The following is a 25,537-nucleotide window of genomic DNA, read 5'->3' as shown; positions in this document are numbered from 1 at the left end:
TGTAATAATTCAATAAATGATTGATAACTTTTTTAAAATTTTTTTTTTTATTGTTCTCTCTTTTTTCGTAGATGCAATCAACCCTTAAGTTTAATCTATAAGAAATGTATCAAAAATTTGTTGATTCTTGAATTTGACGTTTATTTCATTTTTTCATGTGGAATTATCAAGATTTGTATATCAAACTGAAGGCCACTTTCTCGCTCATAATTACTATAAGTAGTACAAAAGCGTCACATGCATTTATTAAAAAAATATTAAATGAAATATTGGTAATAGTGAGTGAGCAAATGGCACTTAAATTTCAAATTCCTTATATACACATTTCACAATTATTTTTACTAGGCATTGGGAATCAGAAAATTGTTATTACATAAAATTTGTTTTGGCTTAATTAGTAATGTGAATTGCCAGTCTAGATTTCATTACTATTATTGTTTTTCATCGTTGCAAAATTTGGTCTTTAATGAATTTAAATTCATTTTTTATCTAATATTTTAAAAGCTTGTTTATTTATTCGAAAACGGCATAAATGCATTTATATGAATGTTTTTGTGATTAATATCGCACTAAAAAATATACTAACGCTGTATATTTTTATGTAAAAAAATCATTCAGTATAAAGATTTTTTCATAAAAATTTTACAAAAGTTCTTTTTGTAAAAATGCCAAACTTATTTGTTTTAATATTTTTACTTGATTTTTGATAATTTTATTGACCATTCATTTATTTTCATCCCACTTTTTCTTTTAATTCATTTTAAAAGGTTCAAAGATTTACTACCAACAACTAAGAAAATAAAATATAACGAAACAAAAAAATTAATTATAATTTTTTTTTAAATTTAGACACAATCAGAGCAAGCGATTGTCAATTTTTAGAAATTTATATAAAATGTTTATATAAATAAGCGAAAGAGTTGTATATAGATTTACATTGCAATAATTCACATCAAAGAATTATTAAAAAAATATTAGAGTACAACAATTGAAAATTAAGATCAAATGAAAACGTTTAATTGGGCGAAAAAGGAAAAATATATTTCATCTCAAGTAAACCTTTTAAATTGAAATAAATCCCTAGCAATAATTGTTTTTCAAATATTTATCACATTTCTTTCTGGTTTGATGCTTTTTTTTGTAAATTAATTCATATTCGGGATGATACTGTCTCATAATAATAATAATAATAATAATAATAATAATAATAATAATAATAATAATAATAATAATTATAATAAAATAAAATAGTAATAAACATTAATGTCTTATCATTACTTAAGAAGGTTATTTTTTACTGTATATAATAATAATAATAATAATATTTAATAATAATAATATTTAATAATAATTATGCAGCGATCTGCTTTCCCGAATATTATATCTTTTGTCTTTTTCTATTGATTTTGTTTTCATTATCTATGCACTTTGTATTGTTTTTATTATTGTATTTTTAATTAAACATTTTTCTTTTCCCTCCATAGTTTTGCAGAATTCAATTACGTGCTTGCATCAAAACCGCTCGGCGGTTTGTTAGAACGCATTGTTAAGTTATGTACACATTCTTTTAACACTTTTTTTTCTTATATCGATGGCATCTTATATATGAAAAGTGAATAATATATTTATACTTTCAAGTGAAAAGAAAAAAAAATAAAAAAAAGAAATAATTTTCTATTTCCAACTCACCACAATTACGTATTATCTTCGACTGATTCATATTTTCGATCAACTTTTCATTTCTTTACTTTTTTTTATGTTTATTATTCATTTAATTAATTATACTGATCATTTGAAAATACCAATATGCAAGATTATCCTTGCATCTAACACAATTTTTTCTATCCTTCATGTCTCTGACGTTAATTAAATATTCTATTATGCGTTATGGAAGTTATCATAGCATAAAAGCCTGCACTACATGATTCAATTGATGTTTTCTTCGCCATCAATACTTTCATCTTGGGTAGTGGAGTCATCACCAGATCCTCCAGTTTGCACAGATCCTCGTTTGGTCAGTCTTGAAGAACTTAGACCAATTGTGGCTCCTCCTCCTCCTCGTCTAGACAAAAAAATTATATCATAAATAAATATTCAATATTATTCAAAAATACATATTGAAAATCTTTTGCATTTTTACAACTTTTATGTGAGTGAAGAAACTATGTCATTTAATGCAACTAATAAACGCGAACATTAAATATAACACTCAATGACAAATGTTTATAAATAATTTAGCAGTACTTTGAAACAATACCTAATTTAATTTGATAAAAAATGTAAAATACCTTAGTTTGCTTTTGAGGTTTGCCACTTCCCGGGTTAAATTTTCATGGGATTCGATCATTTCATCCATTTCTCTCTGAGCCTTTCGTTTAAGAACTTTGTGCCTGCTAAGTTCTTCTTCCGTTTCATCAAGTTGTCTCTTTAATGTTTTCACTCGTGCATTAGCTTTCTCAACTTGTTCCTTATATTGATCAGCATTTCTTCTTTCATCTTCTAGTTGTAAACTCAGTTCTTTCAATTTCTTATCTAATTTGCGGTTTATTTTTTGTTGGGCAAACCGCTCTTTAGCTTCAGTCTCGAGTTGTTCATCAAGATTACTGATCTTAGATTCGAGAGCTTGAATAGTAGCTTTAGTTTTAGCACGTTGTGCAGTTTCCAATTCTGCAAGTTTAGCTTTAAGCTCTTTATTCTGTCTCTCAAGTAATAATCGTTGTGATTCTAGTTTTTGTGTTGATGAACGTTCTGTCGCTAAGTCAGTGGTCAATTGCTCTATCGTTATTTGTCCTTTTCTTGCACGGTCTACAAAAATTTCACTGTTTGATTGTTCTTCCTCTAATTCTTCTTCTAATGTAGCAATTCTTGCTTCAAGACGGCGTTTTTCATCGAGCATTAATGTCCCTTTATTGGCATTATTATTGATCTCCTCTTGAAGTTCGTCACGTTCATTTTCTGCCGTACGTCTAGCTCTTTCACTACTTGCTAAATCTTCGGTAAGTTGGAGTAAATCAGCTTCAAGACTCTTAACTTTTTTCTCTGTTTCCTTTGCACTTGTTGCCAATTCATCTCTAGCCGCTCGTGCTTCTTCAGTTTCTCTTGTACAATCTTTTATTTGAACTTGAAGTTTTTTCAATTGTTTCAATGCATCTTCTTTAACCTTATTATGCATTTCAAGTTGTTGTTCTACATCTTTATAATCTGCTTCCAACTTTTTACGAGCAGCAATAGCAGCAGCACGTTGTTTTCTTTCATCTTCAAGTTCGGCTTCAAGATCTCGAATTTGTTTTACTAATCCTCGACGTTTTTCTTCAGCTTGTTCTTCCTTTGCCTGAAGATCTCTTTCAAATTGAGTACGCAATGCCTGCATATTGACTTCTAATCGTAATTTTGCATCTTCAGTAAATTGAAGTTCATCTTCAAGTTCTTCGACCTGCGAACGTTGTTCAGCTAATTGTGATTCTAAAGCTCTCTTGGCTTTCTCTAATTCATGAACATTTTTATCAGCTGTTCCTTGATTATTCACTAATTCATCAAGTTCGGCTTGAAGTCCTCGACGTCCACGTTCCAGTTCTTCAACTTTTTCATTTAGTTCATCCAATTCTCTAGTCAAAGACAATACTTTAGTTTCTTTTTCTCGTGCTTCTCGCTCTGCTGCATCTCTTTGTTCAGCATACTGCTCCGAAACTGCCTTTTCTTCAGCAAGAACTTTATCGAAATTCTTTTGTTTCTTTTCCAATTCAAGAACTTTAGCTCTCTGTACTTCAAGTTCAATTGTACTATCTTCCAATTCTGCTTGAATTTTTTTTCTCGATTTATCTAATTTATCATTAGCTGCTTGAAGTTCTTCTACTTGTCTCTGAAGTGCTTCAATATCTTTCATGCATCGTTTTCGAGCTTCTTCAAGCACTGCTGCAGCCTCAGCTTCTTCATCGCTTCGTTTTTTGGCTTCAATTAATTGAAGATTTAATGCTTGTACTTGTTTATCAAGAGCTCGTTTAGCTTCTTCCTCTTCTTCCAGCTGATCGTGAAGGCTTTCTTTTTCACTTTCTAAAGCACGTAATTTGGAACTTAGTGCAAGTTTTTGTCTGGTTTCTTCCTCAAGTTGTTGTTGTAATTCGACAATTTGAGATTCACAAACAGTGGCTGATTTTACTGATGCAGAAGCTTTCAATTCTGCTGCTTCTAATTGCTGAGAAATAGCTTCAGTTTCCGTTTGCAATTTGGTGACACGTTCAGCTAATTCTTGTTTATTTCTTTCAACTTCTGCTAATTTAGCATTCAACTCAACCAACTGTTGCTCAGCTTGTTTACGTCGACGATCAGACTCTTGTCTACTTGCACCAACTGATCGTAATTCTGTTGCTAGATCTGCATTTTCTGCTTCCAAAGATCCTTTAGCTTTTTCCAATGCTGCTTTAGCTTTTTTCAAGGCATCCATCTGTTCATTAATAGCTGTTAGTTCTTGAGTATGTTTATGACGCATTTCTGCAAGTGTTGCTTCATGCAAAGAAGTTTCTTCTTCTAGATTTTTTTTTAGAGTTGCCAATTCCTGTTCACGTTTACTCCTAAGCTCTTGTTGAGCTGCAGTTGTATCAAGAGAGTCTAATAATTCATTTTTAAGAGCTTCTAATTCTTCATTTAGGTCACGTTTTAATTTTTCTGCCTTACTTCTTGCAGCTTTTTCGGCTTCCAGATCTTCCTGGAGTTCTGCCAGCTGAGACTCCAGTTCTCTTAATGCCTTTTGAGCTTGTGCTTTAGCAGCGGCTTCTTCATCAACTTTCAACATCACCTGATTAAGTTCTTCTTCTCGCTTACCTAATTGAAGTTGTAGTTCTTCGACTTGAATTTTTCTTTCACTCAATTGATCTTTAAGATCAGATACCTCAGTTTCAACTTTCCTCTTTGAACGATCAACCTCTTGACGTTGTTGATGATCTTTGAGAAGTCTTTCTTCTAAATCTGCAATTGTTGCCTCATGCTTGGCCTTCAATTTTGCTAAATGTTTGGCTTTTTCCTCTTCTTCAGCGAGAGTTTGAGACAAATCATTAGCTCTTTCTTCAAGAATTTTCTTTTCCTTCAACAGTTTTTGATTCGTATCTTCTGAAAGTGCAAGATCTTCCTCTAATTTTTTGATTTTTGCATCACACTGAACTTTCTCTAACTGCAATTTTTGCCGAGCAGCTTCTTCTTCCTCTAATTGCTCTTCAAGATCACTTATGTTCAATTGGAGTTTCTTTTTCTCTTGATTAAGAGCATTACTACGTTCTTCCTCCTCCTCAATACGTGCTTCTAAATCATGAAGGATCTCTTCAAGCTCTTGCTTCCTTGCGGTTAATCTCGCACGCATTTCTTCTGCTTCTGCACACAATTCCACTTCAGCTTGCAATTGCTCTGCTAACATTGTTTTTTCTTCAAGAGCTTGCTGATACTTTCGTTCATACTCTTGAGCCGAATGCAGCTGCATTTCTAATTTATCTCTGACCTGTTTTAACTCATCCTCTTTTTGTGTTAATTTTTCTTCCTGTTTTGTAACCTCTAGAAGAGGCTTTACTTTAGTATACAATCTCCACCATTGCCAATTTCTAAGTTTTAGATATGCTGCACAATTTCTCTGAATAATTCTAATAGCATTAAGTTGCTGAAGACGTTTCTGATAATTTCGTCTTGCGAGAAAACCACGACAAAAAGCTTGGAAATTAACAATCAAATCTGTAATTTTATAGTCTCTTTCTTCCTCAAGGTGGGCAAGAACTCCAGCTCTGAAGAAAATCTTTGATTGACCGACTCGATAAAGATTAGGATCAAGTTCTAATGCTTGAATCATCTTTTCACAAGCTTTTTTACCATCCATGAAACCTTTTGGAATAACGTTTGGTGTAAGTAATTCATAACGCTGTCTAAATTCTTGGAAAGGTATTCTATTAGGGAATCCTTGACGACAAATACGAATTCCTTCAAGCACTCCATTGCATCGTAATTGATCAAGAACCAAAGGAGCATCAATCTTTCCTGCTCTTTTTTCGTGATTTGGAATAATACAACGTACGAAATTGGGATTCGTGTTACGAAGAGTCACCATCAGTTTTGCAAGTTGCTCTTTATACAGCTGCGACACTGTTCTAAACATTCCTTTCCTAGTTCTTGCTCCAAATTGCGTGTCAGTAAGAGCTTGTTGTGCCATTCCAACTATTTCAGCGTCTTTCCAGATATGGCAAACAAATGGATCTTGAGAGGCTTGTAATAAACTGACGACATTTTCATTCAGTGGATCCATGTTCTTCATTAACCATTTAGCAGCAGAATAATCAACTTTACCGGCATAATGAATAATAGCAAAATCAGCAACACCTCGGAAATCAGTTTTCATGAATTTAGGATGAACACTATGGGCACTGACAAGTTTTTCAACAAATGTTTTATCTGTGGCTTTTGGAAACCAACATTCTTCATCAAGGAGTGCCATAACACCCATAGGTTTATCAATTAAATCAATTGTAGGTTGAAGATCTAATCCAAAGTCAATAAACTTCCATTCTATTCCTTCTCGTTGATACTCTTCTTGTTCTAGAATAAACATAGTATGATTGAAGAGCTGTTGAAGTTTCTCATTAGTATAATTGATACACAATTGTTCAAAAGAATTCAGTTCAAATATTTCGAACCCTGCCATATCTAAAATTCCAATAAAACTAGCTCCTTGACGTTTAGTTCTGTCAAGAGATCGATTTATCCTGTTGACCAGCCAACGGAACATCCTTTCATAACATGCTTTAGATATTGCTTCCACAGCAAACTCAACTTGCTCCTTTGTCTGAGCTTTAGTCACAAAGTCACGGCCTACTTTGATTCTTGGTTTCAAAAAGGCTTTCGTCATTTCTGTAACGCTGAGTCCCAATAAATGTGAAATTTTTTGAGCTACAGTATTATCAGGTAACGTAGCTTGATCGGAATTTCTCTCTTGTCTGAATTGCATTGATCCGAAAAGCATAACAGCAGATACAATGCGGAAGATGGAAGAAAAATCTTCATTAGTCATACCCATAATATGCATTGATTTGACAGTCGAGGCAAACTCTGATGCGTCATCAACACCAGGAACTGGCAGTGCGCCATTTGATAGGAATGGATAATGCTTTGGATCTTCTAATATAAATTCTTTTTTCTGCTCTGGAGAAGCGCCAGCTAATAGTTGATAAAATATATGAAAAGTTCTTTCCTCTTTAGCTTGTCTTATAGCTCGAGATTTCTCCAAGAGATAGGTCTCAATGTTTGCACCTGCGATGTATCCAGATGCATCGAAATTTATTCTGATGAATTTACCCTGCAAACATAATTTTAAGCATTGAAATTTTTCAAATAAATGGAAGACAATTTATCATCATAAGACAATGTCATTGTTTATTTCAATGAAAACCAATTTATGCTTTTTTGAGAAACAATTTTTTTTTTTTTTTTACTTACAAATCGTGAAGAGTTGTCATTCTTCACAGTTTTGGCGTTTCCAAAGGCCTCCAAAATAGGATTTGCTTGAAGAAGTTGCTGTTCTAGTTCACCCTAAATTGAAATAAAAATTGTTTTTAGTTCAAAATTTTATTTTTATTTTTAGAGCACTAGCAGTACGAGTGATCGTTCTTTCAAATGAATAATTTTTCAACATCGTAAATAATAGATCAAAAGATAAGAAAATTAATCGGTCACTAAAAGTATTCTTTATTTTTATTCTCTTTTATTATTAAACAAAGAAACGTTGAAAAATATTTTTTGAATCTATAATCAAATATTTATTATATGCTTTAATTATAAATATCAGAATATGGAAAGAACTATCACTATGATCAAGATTGGAAAACATGCAAAAAGAAAATATCAGTAAGAAAAAATTTTTTTTATGAATTTATGAAGTCGAATGAAGTAATGATATATCATATTTTTGAAAAAAATTTGAATGAAAAAATTATCATTTTAAGCTGTTTGAAAAGCAACATGCATTAATATTAAACAATCACACCTATAATTAAATAATTACCGCAAATTTCTCGGTGGTGATTCCAGTCCCCTGGATCCACAGGCAGCAAGAAAATTTAAGCATTAATATGTTAGTTAAATATGATCAGTAAATTAGTTGTTGTTTCATTTCAATGAACATAATGATTTAAATGAACATAGTGAATAACATTAAAATGCAATGTACTTATGAAATACGAATAAAAATGGGACAAAGACGTACATAAAAAATTAAAAGCGAAATAATAAGATAAGAACAAAGCTTAGTAATTTTGATTTGCGGCATAACTTTAATGGACTTACTATTATTAACGCTGGACTGGGGGTCTAGATGAGTGGCCGCAGATTATCAGCACCGAAAATGAAAGGTTCAACCATCAATTATAATTCTAGCTAATTTTTGTATGGTACTTTCTTTACTATAAATTATCTAACATTTTAACATATTTTTTTATTTTAAACAAATTACAACTACTTATTTGATCGATCATGTCTAATTAATAACAATATGTTCTAGCAATAAAAACCAGGAATTTTATATTTTACATTTCATTAATAAATATAAATCAACCTATTAATTTTTCTGAAAGTTAACTATGCTACGTATGTACAGGAACAATCAATTCAACTAAAAATGAATAATTCACGAGCATAATAACATTGCAATTTTCTCTCTGTTTATGAAAAAAAAAGAAGAATGAAAATATCCAATAACGAAGACACATACTGAGAAAGTATGAAAAGAATCTGACTGAACATCTTTAATTGAATGTAACCAAAGTTTTGATGAAAAAATACTCCCTAATAATAAAGATAACTTGGTAAGAAATAATTACAGTGAGCTCATGAAAGAAAAAAAAGAAAAACGAATGGGACGTATCGAGATTCTTGACCTGGATCAATCACGTTGAATAGAGAGCGATTGGATGACGCGACCATCGATCGATTGCGAAATATTTACGGGTGGGCTCACAATCCAATTGATCATGGGCATAAATTGTTAATAGATAGAGATTAATCCTTACAAAGTGTTTTTTTTATATCTCTTTCCTATTTCTATTTCATTAGTGCAAGACAAATTGAACATTTTCTTTAAATGCAACATCGTAGATTATATCCAAATAAGGCTGCTTAACTTTGTAATTTATTTCATTTCGTAATTTGAATTCAACATAAAATAAAATGTCAGATGATTCATTCAAATGCTAATAATTCTACTTATTTCATTGAAGTAATTCTTTTTTTCGGAGATATGCTACGGAAATCGTGGTCAAATGTGATAACTATGTATGGATGTGGTTGAGATTTCTGATGATTGAAGAAATTAAAATAATTTAATATGTCTTTTTTGTTTTTTTTTTTTCGTTATAATCATCAATTCAATGTAATAGGAGTCTTTGCCAAGTGTAAATAGATAATAAAACATCTCGAATTTCGCAGTTATTATACTACGATTTGATTCATCAGTTGTCTAGTCAGCTGTTTAATATCACTATTTTTATCAAATTATTCCAACAATGAAACTATTGATAATAAATTCATAATTCATTTAATAAAAGATCAAATCCATAACTTACAGCATTTGTTTTGGGTTTGGATGCAGCAACATAAGCTAAATATTGAATAACTTTCTTTGTATTTTCTGTTTTTCCAGCACCAGATTCACCAGTACATAAAATTGATTGATCTTCTCGATCTGCAAGAAAATATAATAAAATTAAAATAGAGTTGAATATAATAAACATTTCTTTTTGGGTCAAAGAAAAACTTTTTTGTTGGTTTTCATTGAGTTTAATTTAATGGATTATATTTAATTATTTAAATTAGCGAAGCTGATGAGACTTGGCAGTATAATTTTATTTTTATATTATGGAGATGAATAAATAGAAGGGAGAAGAAATCATGAAGCAGAATTCGAGCAAGGCTGAACACAGCTGCAGCTAAGTAATCCCACGTGAAATCATGTTTATTCTTTACAATTGTGAAATAAGATAAATAACCAAACAATTATACTGTATTGCTTATTTTTTTTTAAATGTAATTTTAGCATATATTATTTTTTATTCAGTCCTTTTCCTAGTAATTTTCTATATTTTATTTGAAAAAGAAAAATTTTATATTTTTTTAAATGACTTGACAAATTATGTTTAAAATGTACAAAAACAATTTTTAAAAAAAAAATAATGTAGCAACTTTAAATTTATTTTTAATATAATACTAGAGTTATTTATGTTTATAAATACTTGTAAATTGAATATTTATACCAATTACCCTCGAATACTTACAAAAATTTGTATGTCAAATTGACACATCAAGGGTAATTGATTTAAACGAAACAAGAGACATACTTATTCACAATCTTTATACTATAAAAAGGTTTTTAATTAAGGATTAATCAAAGTAAACATTACAAGTTGAAGTAAAAAAATTTCAAAACAAAATAAACTATTTATTTCCATAGAATAAAATAGAGTTGAATAAATTAAAAATAAACTTGACCTATATCAATAAGAATATTATCTGGTAATAATTTTATTGATACATTAAACAACAATAAAAAAAATATATATATATAAAATAATTTTTAATTCAAAGTTGTTTTTACAAATTTTATATTCTTTTTTATAATGCAACTCAACAATTAACTTTCAACATAAAGTTTAATTTTACTGCAAGTTCATTTTATAGTTAATGCTTTTTCGATTAGTAAGAAGATGAAAATATCATCAACTTTTCATTTAATTACTCCATAAATACTACTAATCATAATTTAAAAAAAACATAATTAAAAACTTTAAAAGCCTTATGATGTTATTAATCTCCAGCAAACTGATGAGAATTTTATGAAAGATCTTCAAGCATTCCATGAATTAATATTAGAGAGCAAAAAAAGTATGAGAATGAAAAATTGATAAACAAAAGGGAAAAGATTGATACAAATATCTGTGAAGCATGAATTGATTTTTGTTTAGTGTCGTTCTTAGATGTTTAAAAGGTCGAAAAAGATGGTAATAAATTAGAGGGTGGATAAAATAATTTAAAGGAAAGTTTAAGTCAAGGAAGTATCGTGAGCATACATTACCTTGTAACATAGAACGGTAGGCGGTGTCTGTAATGGCGAAAACGTGCGGTGGAACTTCGTGCCTCTTGATGCCCTTATACCGCTCCATTATTTTTTCTGTGTAAATCGGAAGCCTCTTGTAGGGGTTGACAACAACACAGAAGAGGCCGGAGTAAGTCTGGAAAAAGTTGATAACAAAAAAAATTAATTCATAATGAAGAAGTGTGCAATCGATTGGCCTAATTTTTAAAATTGCCATTTCATTGAAAAGTAAATGATGATTGATTTATTATATTATAAATAAATAAATAAATGAATAAATAATAGTTTATATTTAATGACCACACAAGTATTAAAAATTACAAGTTGTAATTAGTAAAAACAAGTTAATGATGATGTTGAAAGGTTATTAAGTTTAATAAATTTCTTCGCTGTTTTAAATGCACTTTACTTGATGGCTTTGAGTACTGGCGCCTTTAATAAAGACATCAGACTAAAAAATTGAAATATCAGCAAAAAATGAGACCAGAAAACGTGTTCATAGAATTAAGTAAAATATGATTGCAGTTGGTGTATAAGAAATCATACATGATTTTCTGTACGGAGAGTAAACATTTTCATCTTCCCTTGCTATCTTTTTGCTTTTCACAAGTATATTTTAGTCTTTGGACACACATTAATTATTTTTTTTCCAAGTCACGGCCATCGTAAGAGATTCAAACATGACACAAATCACTAAATAATTCATCTTGTAATTATTTGTATTTCGTTTATAGTCATTTACTAAAAATATCATTCTTCTTTTTTTATTATTTACTACCATTTACCATATTTCAATTAACCCATTTATTTTTAAATTTTTACCATCACATTCTCATTAATTTTATCTTCATTTAACATAAATTTTTTTTCTAATAACAAATAATTAATAATAAATTTAATTAAAAATAAATAATATTGATTTATTAAGTTAGAGTCTTTTTAAACATTGTAAATATTTGATTAAATTTTTGATTTATTTATATATTGAATTATTTACATGATCGATACAAAAATATAATAGACTGAAAAACAAATAAAATACGTAGACTATTTTAAAAATTGCATCACATCTGAAAGTTTTGCAATTTCAACATAAAGAGTATTGCTAGCAAAATAAAAAACGGGAGGATATAAAATAGAAACTCCAAAAACATTATAAAGGAATTGCTGAGTATTGTTTTATCAAAAAAATATCAACAATAAAAAAAATCAGAACAAAAGTCAGGCAAAGCATTGAGTCTTTTCTCAGGCATTTCATTGACATTTCTATCTGTTGTCCATTTAGTCTGTAGCTTTCTAATGCATCAATTTAGGAGATTGGCTGCTGCAGTGTGTAATACAACAGCATTTATAGCTTAAAAGCATCAGAGAAGCGTGAAAAAAAATTCCAAGCAAACTTGAAGCGTCAAGCTAACTTGAAAGTACTCAGGCGGTCTGGTTTGAAGAATTTTATGGACGTATGATTCGTCAGAGGAGGTGGAGCATACACGCGAGTTGCAAATGGGAAAGTAGTGGAATGTCAGATCAATGACGTCACGTGAGCATACATGCATATTATTAAAGTATGAAACACAGATTGTCTGATGAATGTTTAGCCTCATCCTCTCTTTTTTTTTCTTTCTTTCTTTCCAACTATTTTTATCTTCTTTTCTCGCCTCAATAATACACTTGGACTCTTTCACGTATGCTCGTTCACTTACACCACGCACATTGGCTTTTCCAGTCGTTGACAGACCGCCATAAATCTGCATACACATCATATCATATGTGTAGTACAACGACAAGACTCACCTTGATGACTACGTGTGAACAAGCTTTAGAATAAGACTTATATTCAAGTCATGAATGAAGCACTCACTTTAATCATTAACTTATTAATATTCCGGCTAGAATATCTTTAAAATAAGCTAATGATCATTGTAGAAATAAGCATACTAATGTGTTATTGTGTTAAACATTAAAAAAATATTTGCTATTGTGGTAATTTTAACAGCAGGGTTTTGCTAAATTTATGATATTATTATGTCAAGAAAAAAAAAAGTTATGAGAAAATAAATTTTTATTATTTAATTATTATTTAACTTGCTATATATTACTATTTTACTATTATTAAAAAGTAATTAGATATTATTATTTATGTAATGTATTTTTTAATAGTTTCAATTACTTATAATATTATAAGCAAATAATTGTGTTGAAAGTAATGAAAAAGTGGTGAATAATATTTAGGGTAATTGGTCTATTCACAAACTCTGATTTTGAATTTTCTTTGCATGTCGTTTTTACTTTCAATGTTTTTATACTACAGCTGCACAAAAGTTATATGCCGTTGAGTAATATGTACTTTGATAGAATGATAGACATTTAGGTTGGAGAAAAACATTTTATTGAAATTTATTCAATAGAGGTTGAGAAATTTTTTTGATGTTATTTTTACTCTTATTCTTTACGAATGGAATCACATGAATAAAAAATCAAAACAAGCTTGATAGAATTAAATAAATTATTCTTAATTTCTGTCAAAAAAATTTATTTAATACTTTTCTTCTTTAAATACCTTTTTGATGAATAAAAAAAATGGGATTTAAATTAAGGGATAAAATAAATACTTTATATCAACAAAAAAAGTAACAATTAAAAAAGAAAAGAAATACACCCCATTTTCATGACATTATAAAATTCTCTATCAAGACTCTCGTTCAAAGGCTAATGTATGCCGATGCGTTTATCATCGCAAGGGGCAATTAATTAGTGTAACAAGCACATTGATTTGCAAGCATTCCAGAGTAGCTTTGTGAATTTTTACTCTTGTGTAATTATTATGATACTACTAATGAGTATTTCATAAAAATTCCAAGTCTAAAAATAAAATCATATAAATTTAAATGAATATTTCTTTGTTTAAATAAAAATAAAAAAATGTAAGAAGATAATTGGTTGTGAAAGAAAAAAAAATATTCAAAAATTATGAATCATCAGAAAAGTAAATGGAATTGATGAAAAAGTAGGAAGTTTGCTTCTTCAGCTTATACAAAAGGGTTATATCCGCATTTTTGTCGATCCATCAAGACACTAAATCGTTAAATACTTTGCATAATATAACGTATATATCTACCACCTTCACTAAAGTTCTTTATGCATCGTCATCACGATCGTTTCCTCGCTTTAATGTCATGATTCATCCATACACTTTCCCCACAAAATACTCCGCTTATTCGTCACTCGTTGAGACGATTCTCATGATAATAATATCAACCGGTATTCCAGATCATTTATGATTTGAAGAAAAATATTTAAAATGTTGTCGATTGAATGAGAATTTTAAAGAATAAATTAAAAGGGAAATTCATTGTCAAAGAGTAGAAGAAGATGCAATTATGTTTAAAATGAAGTCAAGGAAGGTGTCTTGCTGTGTTGAAAAATTTTTTTAGCATACTTTTAAAGGCTTTCTTTTTGCCAGAGTACAGAGAGTGGAGTTTAAAAAAGCTTGGGCAAGACGATAAGGTTCAACATTGTCTCGCCTGCTTCATCGTGTAGCAGTACGAGTGTCCGAAGGTCCCCAAAACCGGTCCCTCGGGGTCCTGTGTCGTCGACCTATTCGACATTCCTGCTTGGCTTACGTATATCTAACTGAGCTGAAAGTGCCTTAAGCATAAAAAAAAACAAGACCATGTACCCACTCTCGTGAAATCTCTTTTTTCTTTTCTGTTCCTTCTTCATAGTCAGTATATACAGGATAACATAAAACATTTATGGTCTTCAATTGTAATGAAACTTCGAAATTTAATCTTGGAAATAAATATAAGAAAAAAATAAGCTTTGAGTGTAAAGTTGTTATTTTTTGTTTTTAGACTGTTTTCTTTTTTGTAATATTTTTTTCCGACTCTCCGATATTTGACCTTGATTTTAAAGAGACGTGACTCTGAAATCTTGTTCATGTTAATTTGCTTTTACTTTCTTTAAATTAGCTTGCATTGGAAATATTCTATTTTTATTCAACTGAATAAAATATTTTCTTTTTTTTTAATTTTCTCTGAAATGTTTTTTTTTTTAATCAATCAATTGATAAAAATTATAAATGTTTTAGTTGATCATTTACAGTGAATTTGTCATTTTAAATAATAAATAATTTAGTAATATAGTTATTGATTGAAAGATAAAATATTTTAAGTAAACAAACCAACAAATACTGTTTTTTATTGTGATAAATTATCTATGATAATAATTAGTATTTACAAACACTGAATATCAATCGAATGTCATTTTTTGAGGCCAATGTAATGCAATTAAATCTTGATATTTATTTTTAGAAAAAATTACATTTATTCAATCAATTTTCTAGTGTTTTGAATTTTCTTCAATGAAACAAATAATTATTTGATGATTATAACATTAGTGATTAAAAAAAGAGCATTTGATGATAATAGTTTTTAATTATCCTACAAGAATAAAAATGTCCTATCAATCGATCTCAATTCCGTTATTCCAAAGAAACGTAAATATTTGCTCAAAGAGTCATCAATTGCTAAAACATGAAAGGAGGTAATGTCGTAATTGACCGTATTTTTTCATCAACTTCAATATGAGTTGACCATAAATGGAACTCTTGGGGAGCCATGGCGCTTTAACATATAATGCAGGAACATACTTTATAAACTCTAGGCCAGTTAAATCTTCACTCTTTTCAGTCAGCTCTCTTGACCGCGTATTTCCAAACCGGGTTAAGGACACTTGATCCATATAAGGACTTGTCTTTTGCCTCAATATAATTCTAACCAACCTCCTCGTCATCATCACCATTATCATCACATATATAAAATCCTTGTTTCTTTTGTGATTCTTTAAACACCGGCACACGTCTCAAGCTAATGATCGTGATTTTCTTCATCTTAAATAAAAAAGAAAAAAATCACAGCTACTTTGACATGATCGAAAGTGCGCGGATTTGCGCATCACGCTTTTGGTAACCATACCAGGCGAGACTCAAGCTATTTATAATTATACCCGTCAGTCGGCCATCTCGACTACTACCGCAATTAAATCTAATCGATTATTATACTAGTGAACAGTAAAAATTTATGATTCTATTATTATTCACACTAAAAAATTATTTATTATGATTGATAAAAATTAGAAAAATTGATTTAAAAAAGAAAAATTTTCTGATAATAAAAATGAAATGTATTGATTAATTTTAATTTTTTCTTTCTTGGCTTTTTTTTTATCAAGATTGAATATTATCTCTTCATTCTGATTAAACAAGACCATATATTACTGGTTACCTAGAGAAGGACGTTTAAATGTATTATAATGAAATAATCGTATGAATCATCGATAAAATTAAGAATTACTTAATTTTTTATTCGTTATCATGTCTGGAAATAACTACGTAAAAATGATGATTTATGTACTGATGTCAGGCAAATTTCAAATAATTGGTAGATAATTAATAAATAAATTTTCAACAGATTGATTAGTGATACGCAAATCAAATAATAGTTAATAAATAATATTTCAACTAATTAATTCAACGAATATGAAAATTTAAAGATATATCTTCTTTTTCTTGGAAAGTAGATAATTCTTTTTACGATGAATATGCATTTTTTTTAAATAGAAAAATTATGCAAATTGTAGTAAATATTTTTTAAATTCATTGATACGTTTGAAATGAAGTTAAAGAAAAATTTAGCATGACTATTAGTTGAAAAGATAGTTTTAATGCATTATTTTTGATTTATTGACGAGAAAAAAAATAGGTAAAATAAATTTCGGTACGGAAGAATAATTTGAAACAATTTTTGTGGAGGTGTAAAATGTTTGTGGGCCATGAAACAGCGTTAAAAAAGTACATATGCAAGGTGTAAATACACTGAAAACACTCGAAGACTTGAATAAGGAAGAGAAATAGGGTAAGCGACAGCTTGTGGGCGAGTTTGGAAGCGATTTCATGGCAAACACCTGCCAGTTTACAACACCGGGCTCTTCTTCGAATCTCCAACACATTTACAAAAGAAAAATCGTTTACAAAAATTCACGTTATCAAATAAAGAGAACTTTAAAGTCCAAACACCAAAATAGTTTTTAATGTCAAGTAAAAATAATTAATTATTTTTTAAATGAATAACAAAAAAAAATAAATATAAAATAATTAAATGAAATGCAGAAGAGAGAGTGATAAGTAGTATATTGAATTTTAAAACGTATTATCATCCATGTAAGCTATGAAAAAGATGAGTCGTCAGGTGAGGTAGGCATCGCTCACATGAAGCGTCGTTGGAATATATAAAAAGTCAATGATGGTGAGGGGAAGTGAATGAGGGAAAGAAAGACGTTTCTTTTTTTGCGATTGAACGACCGGTATGACATCAGCTTCTAGCGTCCCCGGACAAGGCTTGCCGGTTGACACACATGGCTGGTCCTCACTTTTATGATTGTCGACAACTTCATGATAAAACGGCCTTCCTTACTCTCTGAACACATTCAATATTTTGTGTGTCACGTGCTGGTACACGCTTAAATATGTACTACCATCATCATTTCAATTCCATGCATTAACAGCCAACAAAAGTAAACGGATCGTAAAATAGCCAAGTTATGTTCAAAGAACTTGGAATAATCTTTTTTGCTATTTTAACATCTACGAAAAATAAGATATTTAGGAACAGAAGACATCTAGGAACATAGAGCATTTTGTTTTAAAAAAATTGATAATTAATGGAATAGTTTTGATTTATTGATTAATTTAGCACACAAATTTAAGTTCCTAAAAGTTATCACATTTTTTATAATCTTAATTAAAGTGATAAGAGCTATTAAGAAATATTAAATGATTTTTAACGACTGCAGTCATTCAAATGAAATATTTTAAATCATTCAATAACTAATTATCTAAATTCCTAAAAATGTCAGGTTTTATAAAAATCAATCAAAAAACTTTACAAAATATATATTGAATGACCACTCCACCAGATAGATATCAATTTCAAACGATTTTTAATGGCATAAATCATTAAAGAAATTTTTTATCTTCAAATAATATAATTATTTGACCTTTTTAGACATTTTCTCCAATTTTACTATATATAAAGCTTTATACGAGGAATTCAGGAGAAATTAATTAAGAGCTTTATACAATGTCCAATCAAAGCGACTACTTTCAAAACAACTTACATCTATAAAGCAGCAATTCATGGATAGAAACACAAAGCAACTCAGAGTAAAGTCTTGTCTAGATGAAAGGACTTAATGATACTTTTAGTAATCTTATTCAAGACAACGTATGTAGTATTATTGTGACCTAATATAAACGAGAGAAAATATTACGGGTAATTAAAGTGCGTCACATCGCGATTCATTGTATGGGCAATATGCCAAAAAATCCTTTGGGCTAGTGAGGATAATATCTTACTTTGTTATACTCTCACTTACTTTGAATATGACAAAACAATGACATGAAACTAGATGAATATCTGAACCTAATGCATTAATAAAAAATAAGAGACATCAACAGAATTATTTTTGACAGTAATATCCACATCTATATGAAAAATTATTCTAAAAATCTTCTTCACCATCGTCACTTGTTTTCAATTTTATTTCGAGAAATATTCTATTTTGATAAATAAAAAAAAAATTATCGGTTTTTTGTTTTGATAATTTCTTTTTTAACTACAACAAAGAAATGCATCAAGTCTAATAAATATTGTTTTAAACATATGAAAATGTTCATGATTGAATTTATTATGAGAATTATATGATTAATGGACATCATCTTTCCATTTAGCAGTAGTGTCATTTATATTTGGTATTATAAATGAAATTAGTTTAGAAGTAATTTTTTGTGTGTTATTATAGATACTGCCAACTGTTATAACATAAAACAGCGTAATATAACTAATGGCTACTACAGAATAATATATTTTTATTGAGTAGCATTTTTTTTGTGCTACTTAAATTTTGTCTTGGTGGTATAGTATTTAAAATTCAACAAATAATAATGAATAACTTGATGAAATATAGAAATAAATTTTCAAAAAATATTAGAAAGTTGAAAAATAAAAAAGATATTAAGTTAGAATGAAATAAAAAATGATATGAAACACGATTATTTATTGTGATCCATTAGGAAAATAAGTTCTAAAAATAAAATAGTAAAAAAAAAAGAAGGTAAATCTTACTATTTATTGTTCTTCATGTTCATATCGACAAGAACAATAATATTATGAATAGATACAATAACGAACTTGAACGCAGACATGGTTGATTCTATTTTTACAAAAAGGTCTCATATTTTGACGCTACTTAAAAAGTTGGCTTCGCAGAATAGAAGGTGGCTGTCTATTTTCGACTTATATTGAGCCAACCTTATCCTTAACCTCGGCCATTGCATCCGGAGTGCATTCACCCAAGATATGAATTTGTACGTCATTTGATATATCTTAATACAATTCAAACTCTCACAGTAGTTTGCTTATTTAATATAATCAATTTTATATGTGTACTTTTTTTATTCGTACTTTTGATTCTTTTTAATCAATCATTTTGATTATATTATTATTAATCTAAGGATAATAGCAGAAAATTTTCATACATTTTATGAATATATCTTCCTTTTTTTTTGTTTTATAAATAAATCCAACTAAAAAAAAATATATATTCCAATGAAAAATGTTGAATTGGACAAAAGTTTCCAAAAAGGGGGATACTTTTTTTAGAGGAATTGTGGATATGTTTAAGCCCTAGAGACATTAAGATTTTACGTTATAGAATAATATATTTGAATTCCGTAAAAATATTTATGATTTAACGACAGTTAAAAGAAGTAGACCATCAATCTGATTTCTAAATATAGTGTTTAGTAATATTTTCAATAAAATCACGATAACCTAATGTTTGTATTTTATTTTAGTTATTAATTATTACTAAAAAAAAAAGAAAAAAACAAGTATAATAATGACGTTACACGAATAAAAATAGAAATAATATAAGCTTATGTTAAGAGAAAAAATATTTAAGACACTCTTCAGTAATACTGATTAGGTGATCTCATGCCAACATAAAGATATGGCGTAAAATTTTTCAGGTTGTTTAAACAGGTGTACGAACCTATAGTAACCTTCTATTAACGCAAAAGCGTATGAGAGAGACAAAACGACAACGTTCGACTGACTCCCACGTTATGATAAGAAAGACCTTTTGAATTTTATTACTGCACAAACTAGTCAACGTTAATTTATTATCTGAGTAATACATATTTTATATTTTATATTAACTCAATTATTCATTACATCAATATTTTTATAAATTCCACAACGTGGTTTATTTTTAAAATTCTTTTACCAAGACGTCAGAATTTGCGAAATAAACGTTCGGAAATTTGCTGATGTAGCAAAATAACAACTGAAACAGCAGGAATAAGAAAGAAGAAAGTTGGATGCCTTTCGCAAGACTGTAAACTATACCATGGTATCATGCATTTTGTTGGGACAGTACTCGAATTTGCAAAATGGCCGTCGCATTGAGAGTTCGTCGAACAACATCTAAAGCTCATATTCTACTCTCTTACAACTTTGTATTCGGTCGTCTTCGTTTCTCTTCCATCCTTCACTTTCCTTCTTACACCGAATCAGTCACGCATGAGTCACTTCAAGAAAGGATGAAACTTGCTCAGAGAAGACCATCCAAATATCCTCTTATTTTTTTAGGATTTAAATGTTAACTTTCAATTCTCCCTAATTATACACAAGTTACTGTTATATATTCAAATAATATATAACTCTTTAATATTATTTATTTTAAAATCAAAAACGACTATTCTGCATTTTTAAAAAATGATATTATTTTACTTAAATTGTGATGCAAACTGTGAATTGATTTTTATTCAGCAAATATTTTTAATGAAATTAATTATTATTTTTTAGAGTTGTCGTGTAATGATTCTTAAAAATAGTAGGTATTATAATTATTATTAATTATTTATTTGTAATAGAAAAAAATTTATAATTAATGTTAAAGCTAGATAATAAATTAATGTTACATAGATCTGGATATTTTTCAGTCATATATAAATGTAGGTCAAAGATTTTCGAAGAAATAATTAACTAATTTTAAATTGACCGTATTAAATAATGTCATTAAAACTTTATTAATAAATATAAATTAATTAATTTTCAAACTGATTTAGAAATTAAAAATATTTATATGAAAAATAAAATAATTAATTGAAGATTGATTTTAATAACAAAGAAATTTTTAGCAATAAATTGACAAATTGAAATGAAAATAATAAATAATGGTGTAACTTTTGAATATACTTAATGGTCAAGTATCAAAAACGGTGACTAAAATATTGCTGATATTATCTTTAAATGTTATTCACCTGATTTTATATTTATATATGTATATTCCTAAATGGACCTTATCATACAATCGATAATTACGCTAATTTGTGGTTAATAAAAGAGTAAGTATACAAATAAAAAATACTATGTAATATATGTTATTCATACATTAAAGGATATTAGTATGAGTTGATATGAGATATTACGGTTCATCTTCATTTTTGAATCTATTACGATGAACTGATAACGACAGAGTAAATGGGATTTCAAATAACCACAAGAAATTAACTCTACGGGTGGTCTTTTCAAACTCCAGACATTCCACTATATATGTCTAGTTTGATTACTCCAATTTCCAATATCAATAATATCCAGACCAAGATTACTATCGAAATTCTTTTGAGGTCAAATGTATTTTAAAAATAATCCTAGACTACAATGACAATCCGATTGTATTTTATTCTTTCATCATTTAACTATCAATAACAAACAATAGATGGTTTTGAAATGTGTATTATAAATATTAAAGATTATTTTGAATGATTGGATAAAATATTTTCTCAGGCTTCAGAACGATTTTTTATAAGTTCATGTGTATTTTTTTTTCTCAATCATTTTATTGTAATAAAAAACTATTTTTTTTCTTTTCATCAAATATATATATTTTTTATAATTATTTCAAGAATGTATGTTCTTTAAAAATCTAAATGGCCAATTAAAATGAACGAAACTCCTAATCAAATTCTTTTAATGTGTTTACAAATATTTTTTGCATAACTTTCGATAAATAATACAATAAAAAAGATAAGTGATTAACGAAGTTAAGCATTGAAATCTAAAAATAAATGGTCTCATATTTTTTAAATGAAACGAGACGTGACGAGATGATGACATGACAAAAGACTCATCAACGAGACATGACACAAAAATCAGCATTGAGATATGAAAATATTTTTTTTTTCCTCCACATATATATATACATATATATGAAATTTTAACTACAGATATAATTTGCTATTTTATCTTATCGTTAAACCTTATCACAAGCACAACTGCTTTACCCAAAGAGACATGGGTGTGACTTGCGGGCGAGCAAAGGCAAAAGTAAAAGGAAGCAAATGGATAAAAAAAATGCGTTAACAACAATGTGATATGATAGAAGAAAAAAAGAACAAATCAAGCAGTAACCAACAAGACAAGCGAGATATTGATACTAGTTCAGGACGTTGGCCTTTTTAACACTTGGACAGCGCAAATGCTTGACAAATGTCAATTATAAACTGAACAATGTAAAGAATTATCAAAACAATTAAACGAACTTTAGCTTATAGTTGACACAATTGAATTGATTTAATTTAATTGATTTTATTATTGAATAATATTATTTTCATTAGTTGGAACTATGAACAAAAGAATAATGAAGATAGATTGAAATAAATATTATCGATGTATAAGTTGTTGAAGAATGTCTAGAAATTTTTTTTTCTGTCTTCAATTAAGATATCGTGAATGACTCAGAAACTTGACGTAGGTGAATTTATCTGCTTCTGCTTTGATAAGGGTGAAGAATTAAAGGAACGAATATTTTTCAAGTAGTTTATCTTTTATGAATAATCAATTATATTATAATTCTTTTATTCAGTATCATGTGATTAAATTGTTAATCTAATTTTAATTTTTTCTCAATAGTGTCATCATCAAGCTTTTCAAGCAATTAAATAACAATGTACTATTGTTAAAACAGAAAAAGTTTTTTTTTTTCAAGTACAATTATTATTTAATAAAAAAAAATTAATGTTATGTCTTTGGTGAAAAAAAAAACTAGTACTTTGAATTAAAATGTATCTGATTTTTTGATAACTACTTTATTAATGTAAGACATTAATATTCAATTAAGCTTTCACTACGATCCCCAACTGTTGTTCTATAATTTCACCCTAGTCTAATTCATATTCAAAAAAAACCTACAAAATAGATTTGAATATCATGTAAAGACCTTTAACTTTAGCTATTACATATTAATTGTAGTTGATTTGCTTGGTATAAAAGTGTTTATCTAGTTATTTTCTCAAACTTTGGAATACAACAGAAAGAAAGAAAGAAAAAATATAGAAAAATAAGTAATAGTGATTTGTGGTGATTACACCAGATAGTCAGATACTAGTTGCTTATAATCAATTGCAATTCACTTTCATACTTGACTTAGAAAGTAGTCATGCTCCCTCATGCTTTCTTAGAAAAAAGAGAAATTGATTGACGAATGAATAAAAAAGAGGAAATAGAGAGGAAGAACAACGGCTGTAACACGTAATGATGTTCAACCACGCACATCTTCATTCGCTTTTCAAACATTCTCACGTGGTATCACAACGCGTCTGCGTTTCAACTCTCCCGCGTTGTAGTAAGATGACAGCCGGTTGTCATTTAATTATCTGTTTGAATGAAACCCTTGATTCTCCGCAGAGTCATCAAGATTTCGATAAAAGAATTAAAAAATTCTTCTTTATCCACATTAGAACTGCTAGAGTAATTTTTGAATCACATTAAACTCAGAAAATATCAAAAATATTCTCTAAAATAAAAAAGAATATTTTATTAGACATTGCTAAAGAATTAAAAAGTGTAAGAAAATATTTTTAAAGTTAACCAGAAAATAAAAAATAATTTTTCAAGCCTGGAACATTGAATGGTTATCGTTGATACCTCTTATTCGATCAGTATGACGTAAGCCCTTTCATTACAGCTTTCATATTCATGGGGACCACCTAGATATGCTCGAAGACTATGCCTAATATCAAAGCAAAGTCTGAGTGTAGTCTTTGAGCATGAAGAAAAAGTGAAAAAAAATCTAGAGAAGCAACATGAAGGACAAGGTCGGGATTCCGATGCGCGACGTCATAATGTCGTGGAATTTTAATCGTTGAAGGCAATAATTGTGGCAAAAATATAAATAAGGACATTAGCACATCAAACAATTGCTAGACCATTGAATTTTTTAATGAATAATAATAAAAAAAATAGATATTGAAAATGATGAAATAAAATACTTACATATATGAGTCCGGAGTAGTAACGATCCTTGAGGTTATGAAGCACAGACGCTTCATTAAGACACGTCAACTCGGCCATGTCCTCGACCTTGTCGAATTTAGGTGGGTTCATCTTTTGTATATCATCCTTGGCAACGAGTACCCGTTTACCGGTCTCAGCGATTTCCACTTCGACTTCATCACCACGTTCGCCTTTTATTCCAGCGGCAACAAAACCTTGAGTCTCGTGCGGCACCCATACGAGTTTCTTCTGCGTCCATTCAGCTTGTGTAGCCGGATCATTGAAGTTGTTCCTGTCGACAGACAGAAAACGTAGCTCCGGATCTGACCGGTCTACCCTCGAATCGCTATCCGCCATTTTTGTTTAGCGCGCACAATGCGCCGCCTTTCTTCCTTTGCAAAAAATGTAACTCAAGCACTACACGCCTTGCTGGTATGTTAAGACTCTCCTCAACTGTTCTCCGAATTATTTGAAAGTGATAAAAAAAATTTCACGCGTCGTTTTTCTTTTTCTTGCTACAGCTTTTCTCAATGAAGCCGTCTTAAAATAATTCACTGACCGGCTTATTACACTTAACTAACCACGAATGATTGTCGATTCCACGTATTATACATGCACGGGCCTGTCGGCTTTAAAATTGTTTGAGAAACAAAACCACACATGTAAAATCGTTTTCTCCGTGACTCTTTTCTCTTACTCGACCGCTGCCTGCCGCACTACTACCTCTCAATACCGTTCTTCAACAGTCCAGTCTGATTTCACTACCCCCATGGCTTCTCGCCATAACTTCTCCCTCTTTCTTTCGTTCGTACTCAAGTCCAAGAACCTCTCGCTTCTCCTGCCTGCGCCGAAACCACTCACTACACATTCAATTTTATTACGTTCCCACTTTACGTTACAGATTCCACGTATTTCTATCTTTTTTCGTCTGGATATACACGCGCACATTCAGTAACCGTCGTTCAAGTTCACATACTGACCACTGTGGAATTTATAGCGCTCATGACTACGTCGCCATATGCCGGATTTTCAT

General features: G+C 29.3%; 1 protein-coding gene across 3 annotated transcripts; it reads right to left on the bottom strand.

Annotated features, from left to right (window-relative positions):
• Window positions 1-28: 28 nt before the first annotated feature.
• Window positions 29-25,466, bottom strand: zip (myosin heavy chain 10). Of its 3 annotated transcripts, none has more exons than XM_035084235.1 (7): window positions 24,505-25,466; window positions 11,090-11,246; window positions 9,585-9,703; window positions 8,030-8,059; window positions 7,465-7,557; window positions 2,289-7,324; window positions 29-2,062 (listed from the first exon to the last, which is right to left on the bottom strand). In XM_035084235.1, exons 1-7 carry the CDS (start codon window positions 24,859-24,861, stop codon window positions 1,927-1,929), a joined length of 5,928 nt encoding a protein of 1,975 aa, XP_034940126.1. In that variant the 5' UTR covers window positions 24,862-25,466; the 3' UTR covers window positions 29-1,926. The 3 variants fall into 3 exon arrangements, with proteins under 3 accessions (XP_034940126.1, XP_034940127.1, XP_034940128.1); XM_035084236.1 differs by lacking the exon at window positions 8,030-8,059 and adding an exon at window positions 8,311-8,334 and having other exon boundaries at window positions 61-2,062; XM_035084237.1 differs by lacking the exon at window positions 8,030-8,059 and having other exon boundaries at window positions 61-2,062.
• Between the last annotated feature and the right edge of the window lie 71 nt (window positions 25,467-25,537).

The sequence above is a fragment of the Chelonus insularis genome, unplaced genomic scaffold, assembly GCF_013357705.1.
Source record: "Chelonus insularis isolate UGA/USDA-ARS -01 unplaced genomic scaffold, ASM1335770v1 contig_384_pilon, whole genome shotgun sequence".
NCBI classification, from domain to species: Eukaryota; Metazoa; Arthropoda; class Insecta; order Hymenoptera; family Braconidae; genus Chelonus; species Chelonus insularis.
Note: the sequence above shows the minus strand (reverse complement) of the source record. Positions and strands in the feature narration are given on the sequence as shown.

Coding starts and splice junctions, on each gene's coding strand:
- zip (XM_035084235.1), bottom strand. CDS start 24,861: ATGGCGGATAGCGATTCGAGGGTAGACCGGTCAGATCCGGAGCTACGT. Junction 11,247..24,504: donor ACTACTCCGGACTCATATAT/GTAAGTATTTTA, acceptor AACTTTTTCCAG/ACTTACTCCGGCCTCTTCTG. Junction 9,704..11,089: donor CTACCGTTCTATGTTACAAG/GTAATGTATGCT, acceptor ATTTTCTTGCAG/ATCGAGAAGATCAATCAATT.